This window comes from Grammomys surdaster, unplaced genomic scaffold (genome assembly GCF_004785775.1).
Source record: "Grammomys surdaster isolate TR1022 unplaced genomic scaffold, NIH_TR_1.0 126187, whole genome shotgun sequence".
NCBI classification, from domain to species: domain Eukaryota; kingdom Metazoa; phylum Chordata; class Mammalia; order Rodentia; family Muridae; genus Grammomys; species Grammomys surdaster.
Window position 1 is genome coordinate 8,680,012 of NW_021620993.1, and position 6,011 is coordinate 8,686,022.

Here is a 6,011-nt window from a genome sequence, read left to right on the forward strand (position 1 = left end):
AGAGAGAGAGAGAGAGAGAGAGAGAGAGAGAGAGAGAGAGAGAGAGATTAAAGACTGATGAGGTGGTCCATGCTACAGACCTAGAGGGTTTATGGAGGGCGGGAGGCCAGCTTAGTTCAGTGAGGATTCAGGATGATTACACTATCCTACTGGTTACACTATCCCAGGCCTTAGGGCTCTATAAGCCCTGAAATGGCTTGTAAGGGCCTATACTTTCCCTGGCCTTGGGAGAACAAGGAATTCAGGCCAGCCTGTTGGGCCTACCACAGAGCAGAAACCATGATCCTGATCCTCCTCTGGCTCCTCCATGTAGGGTCACACATGAGGTCTGGAGGTCAGAGTCCCACTGACTGGCTGGGGTAAACATTCGCCACACACACCTCAGGCAAGTTTTGGGGGCTGTTTTCTGCATCAGAAATGTCAGAGCCAGGAAAGTGGCTGGGTTGGTAGATCTGAGCCAGACCCAGGGCTTCCTGAAAACCCTGGACCCTAGCAGCTCTAGGCCAAGTACTACCCAGCATTTTCCTGGGCCCTGAAGGAGGTGATGTGCCCCTTGTGGCCAGAAATGAAGACCTGGCAATAGCCAGGGCCGCTGCGGAGAATCAGGAGCTGCTGCGGGAAGTCTGGTTGCCTGGAGTGTCTGGATAGTATGGAGGTGTGCTTAAATTCCTTCTCTCACGCCTCCTTTCTTCTCTCTCCTCTCTTTCTCCCCTCTCCCCCTACTCTCATTTCTAACCAGTGCTGTCACCTTTCTGGACTGGTGTTCAGGACTCACACCCCAGGGATCCCCTCAAGCCTGGAGGACACCAAGACTGCTTTGAACTGCAGCTTTGTCTGCAGCATTATTCCTGTCCTCATATCAAACTCAGATGTAGCCCAGATCCCCACCTGGATGATTCTGTCTCTTTGCCTCTGGCTAGCCTTGCCTTTTCTCTGGTTGCCCAGCCCTCCACACACCCGCTCTTTTCCTTAAGTGAACTCTGCTGGGACTGAGTGGGTCTTGTTCACCGAGAGTCCTCATTACCTAGAATAGGGCCTGTCCCTGAAACCGCAAACATGCTGGATCCTCAAAGGACTGAATAACCAATGCGGGAGTCCATCTACTAGAGAGCTCAGAGAAAGGCTCAAACAGAGGTTTCTGCACCTCAGCATAAGGTCTCTGGGGCATCCACAGAAGAGACAAACAGAGCTGAGGGTTAGGGAACCAGCCAGGAGTTGGTCTGGGGGAACTTCAGAGTTAGAAACTATACCCCTTGGAGTCTGAGGCCCATTAGGAAGCCATGCCTAGATACCAGGAAGGATGTCTAAGTCCTGGATACAGTGGGGGTGCTATGGATCACTCTCTGCTTTGAACTGAGGCCTGAGCTGTACTTCTCACCTTGGCAGGGTTCAGGGTGACTCCCCAGTTGCAGGGCAGTCTCAGTGCCCTTTTCTAAGGCCCCTGAGGAAAATGCACCAGGCAGGAGAGACAATAATGAGCAAGTGAATCTTGGGACATATGCTCAGGGGACTGGCTCTGAGACAGCCGTGTGAGTACCAAAGACATCTCTCAGGCAGGGGTGACCTCCCAAGGCTACTGGGTAAATCCACAGCTGGCCACTCTCCATCTGTGCACTCCCCCCTCCCTCCCAGCACACCTAGCTCACACTAATGTTTCAGAACACTATCCCAGCCCAGTCCACCGATCTGCCTGCAAGAGGTCCAGTTCAGGCATCGTCTTCTTAGCCAGAGAAGTATCCTGATGTTATTAAGTATTCAGACCCAAGTTTGTATCCCAGCTCTGGTGTTACGTTGCTGTTTACTTGTCCAATGGAACTTTCTGCAATGATTAAACAGGAAGAATCATCTGAGGTGGCCATTGTAAATCAGACCATCCCAGATGGCAGTGTGAGAGGAAAGGGAAGTCTGGGCAAACCTGGGATGCCATGCCGGCCTGCCTGAAAGCTGGAACCAGAACCCAAGGCCTGGCCTTGAATTCTGTCTGCCTCTCTTGCTCAGCAACCAAGTGCCCTGGGCAAGGCACTTATTTTCCTCGGAGTCTCAGATGCATCAGAGTATCAATAGGATGAAATTCTTGTTCTATGGCTGAGGTCTAGCCTCTGCTAAGGGCTCCATGGGAGTGTGTGTGTGTGTCAGGATGCTCAGTCATTGTATGCCATGGACAATCACTACTAGATGCATTCCCCGAAAGCCTTACTCCTTCCCTGCCCCATGAGGCCAGGCAAAACTTGTTGTACTCCATCTTGGCATGGGGATGTCTGGCCCGGAAATGGGCTGGCAGAGCCTCTAGGTTTCCAGGCTGATATTGTCCCCTACCTTCCGTTTTTAACATGACATTCCCCAGACCCTCCCAACCTGTGGAGCGGCACTGGAGCTCAAGTCTTCTGCAGACCCAAAAAGACGCCAGCGTTGTGCTGGAGAGTTTGAGTCTGGATAGAGAGGGAACACTGGAAGGGGCAGTCGTCGCCCTCTGTAGTGGCTGCCACTGTCCGCAGCATTGGCTCTGAGCCCCAACTCTCCATCCTCCTTGAATTTTTGGCTTGTGCAGAGGCAGCTGCAGGGTTTGGGGTTCAGGAAGCAAGGGCAGAGAAGGGGGCTCCTTGATGCCAATGGTCCCCAACTGGCCACCCTCAACAGAAGCTCCACAGTTCCATTCCAGAACCCAGCCTTGTGGCTACCTGTCTCTCTCTTTCTGGGGAGCCAGTCCCCTCCCTGCCTTTGGATGCTGGACCTCATTGTCTAGGTGAGCAGTCTGTCTCAGTGCTGCTGGAGGTCCCCACTTAGATGCATTTCAGAAAGGGGTTATGTTCCAGTCATGGTGGGGTATATGCAGGAGGGATGTGGGAACCACCCTTGCCTCTTGTACATGGGGCTGAGTAGACCTCCAGGTTTACTCTGCCTGGCCCCTTTCTACCCTGGCCAACAGCCATGCAAAGCTCTCTAGGGCCTCAGCTTCCCCAGTCCTGGCCCCCAGCTTGACTTCTTGGTCCACTACATGCTGCCTTGCCTTAGAGCCTACTCCAAGCCTGTGAGTCTGTAGAGTATTCTTCCTACATTTGGGTCCTCAGACCCCCTTGCCAGGCCCTGTGCTGAGTACTCCCACAGCATTCTCTGCCACCATCCATCCTGAGGACAACAGTGCCAATCCCCTTTTACTGATGGGGAAACCAAGACTCAGAGAGGTGAACGGTTGTCCAGGGTCACTCCCTGAGCCAAGGGTGCAGAAACTCGAACTCAGTACTGTCTGCCTGTTCTCCTTTTACCCTCACATTCCACTCCTCCCTTCCTGCTCGTGGTCCTCCTCCCCCATGCAGACTGACCGCCCCCCCTGGATTTCTGCAGCAGGCAGGCTCAGGCAGCATTTTATCCCAGGTCAGAGACTCCCCTATCTAGTCCATGGGCTCCTTCACTGATTCCTTCTAGTCAATGGGCCTGGGTCTTACCCAGACTGCCCTGGGACAGGAACACTAGTGTGTGCTGGAGAAATTAAGGAAGCAAAAGTGGCATCTGTATGAAGGACAGCCACTCTGCACCCAGCCCTGGCATTCAAGACTGGCTGCAGGGAGCCCAGAGTCTGATTTTCAGCAGCCAAAGGGGGGCATGGAGAACTTCTGCCTTCATGTGTGGATGCCCATAGGTGTCTGCTGGCTCTGTGCCCTCCACCTGCCAGCCACAGGGATGGCCCTGTCCTTCAGGTGCCCCCTGCACAGGGCCCCTCCTCTAGTCCAAAGGGGACCAGAGAAAAACAGGGATTGTGTTTGGTGTGATGGTGACTAACACCACTGGGCTTCTGCCAGCAGGTCCTCTGTATGGATCGAAGGGAGCGTGGGCCTCCCTGCCCTTGCCCCTGCCCACCGTGGCACTCCTCACCCCTGCACGCCAGTCTCTCTCAGCTTCTCTCTGGCCTGAGTGTGCACTCTAGGACATCGGGAGGGATCCAGTGAGACCTGGAGTTGTGGGGCCAGAGTCATGGTGGTGGGGGTGCCAGGAGCAGGAGGAAGAAGGAAGCCTAATCTGCCCAGGGTCTGGGGAAGACATGCCGCCTCTGTCCCAAGAATGGAGAGAAAGGAGTGGATGAACGCTTCTGTAGTGGCTCAGAATAAGAGGCAATAAAGTAAAGGAAAACTGGCCTGTGCCCTGCGCCCCTCCTGGGCTCCATCCCTTTCCCTCGACCTGAAGGAGGCTCTGCTTTGGTCCAGATAGGACAGGACCTGAGTTTCTCGTGGTGGGTGCTAAGGTCAGGTCAGGGACAGCATCCTTTTATCTGTCCCCCTCTGTAGGGGCTGAGACCTCCCCCACTGCGGCTTTTCCTGTACCTGAGTTCATCAGGGTTGTTGGAAGTGGGTGTCTGGCAGACTGTGGTGCAGTGAGCACGGCAGCAGCACCCTCTCTCTCCATAGTCTACTCGCCCAAAATTTGCCCCAGACCAGGCCTGGGCTGAGGAAGGACTTCCTGAATGGCTTCCCCTGGGCTCCCACTAAGTATTCTTTCCTGTGTTGGTCACTCCAACTCACTCCTATGAGCCCAGATGAGGCCCCAGAGCTGAGACCCCTCGACTCCAGGGATCGGAGACAGGCCCATCATCTGGGTAATCTCAACCGCTCCCCCAGGAGCTTACAAACATCCTAAGGGACCAAGACTCCCATCAGCTCAGAGTCCCCGACTCCACTCCATATGGGGCCTCAAGAGGCCTGGGGGAGGGGAATCTTGAGCACACCCCCGCCCCCAATCTCAGCAGAGAAAGAGCTTGGAAGGCCCTAGGGGTCTCACTGCACCCCAGGACACTCAGTCCAGGAACCCCAGCTTCTGCCTCCTGCTCTGATCTTCAATAGCCAACTGCCTGCGTGCGGTCCCTATTCCCGAAAGGCACGGGGACTCGGGTCGGGGAGGTTTAGGTTCCGGCCTCTGCCTTTTCCTTCCAGGCTCGCTATCGCGACCGAGCCTCCCAATCCGGCCACTTGTTGTCGCCAACGCCTCCCGGCTGCCTCGGCAGCGCACGGGTAGGGGTCCCTTGCAGGGCCGCAGAAGGGGATGGGGGCAGCCCCGCACCCGGCAAGAGCGGGGCAGTCGCCCTCTCTCCCCTTCTCCCACTGCCGGAGCAGATTGGATTCTCAACGCGACACGAGCGGAATGTCAATAGGAGCGCAGAGCCACGGGCGGGCGCCGCGGAAGGGATCAGGATGCGGGCGCTCCGGCGGCGGGCGCGGGGGGCAACAGCTCGGACTCCCTACTTCAGCCCCCGCCGCCTTGCCGCACCGTCACCACCGGCCACGCGGCCCAATGACCCCGCTACGGGGCCCCGCAAGTTTCCGCAGCGCCGGGGGGCCACGCGGGCAGGGGCCGGGCTGTCCCCGCGCCGCGGCGACCCCCCACCGCGGCGCCCAGGGCCACCCGGCCGTCCCGCCTCCCGCGCAGCCGCTCATCCGAGTCGCGCAGCAGGGTCCCCGGCGCCCCGGGCCAGCGCGGTACCTGGGCGCACAGGTAGGAGGGCGCGTGGCAGGGGTCCCGGCCGGGCACTCACCTTCTAGCTCGTCCTCAGGGATATCCACCGGGCGCTGCTCCGACAGCAGGTTGGGCACGGTGTAGATGCCCCGGTACATCAACGCCGCCGTCACCGGGTGGAACGGCATCTTGGAGGCTCCGCGCCCGCCCGCCCGCCGCAAACTTTGAGGCCGGGGCTCATGGGCCGCCGGCGGCCCCGGGGGCGGCTGGAGCGGGCGGGGCGCGCGGTGCGGCGCGGAGTGGCGGCGGCGAGGCAATGGGCACCCGCCCGGGACCTAGCGCCCCCGCGCCCCGGGCTGCCGGGCCATGCCGCCGGCTCCCTCGTCGAGATCCCGGCCGGGGCCTCGCAGGGACGGCGGGGGCGGCGCCGCTCCGGCCTCTGGGCTCCGACCGCTGCGCGCTGCGCTCCCTCCGCGCTGCCCCGCGCGCTCCGCGTTGCTCGCCGCCCGCTCGTCCGCTCGCTGGTGCGGCTGCCCGGCCCGCCGCTCCGGCTCCCGCCGCCGCCGCCG

The 6,011-nt window shown here is 58.9% G+C and overlaps 1 protein-coding gene across 1 annotated transcript in view; it reads right to left on the reverse strand.

Annotated features, from left to right (window-relative positions):
- Window positions 1-6,004, reverse strand: part of Cabp7 (calcium binding protein 7) — a 10,877-nt gene extending 4,873 nt beyond the window's left edge. Inside the window, exon 1 of the mRNA XM_028758184.1 lies at window positions 5,522-6,004. Coding sequence (XP_028614017.1) covers window positions 5,522-5,630 — 109 coding nt within the window. The 5' untranslated portion in view covers window positions 5,631-6,004. The remainder of the gene's footprint in view (window positions 1-5,521) is intronic.
- Between the last annotated feature and the right edge of the window lie 7 nt (window positions 6,005-6,011).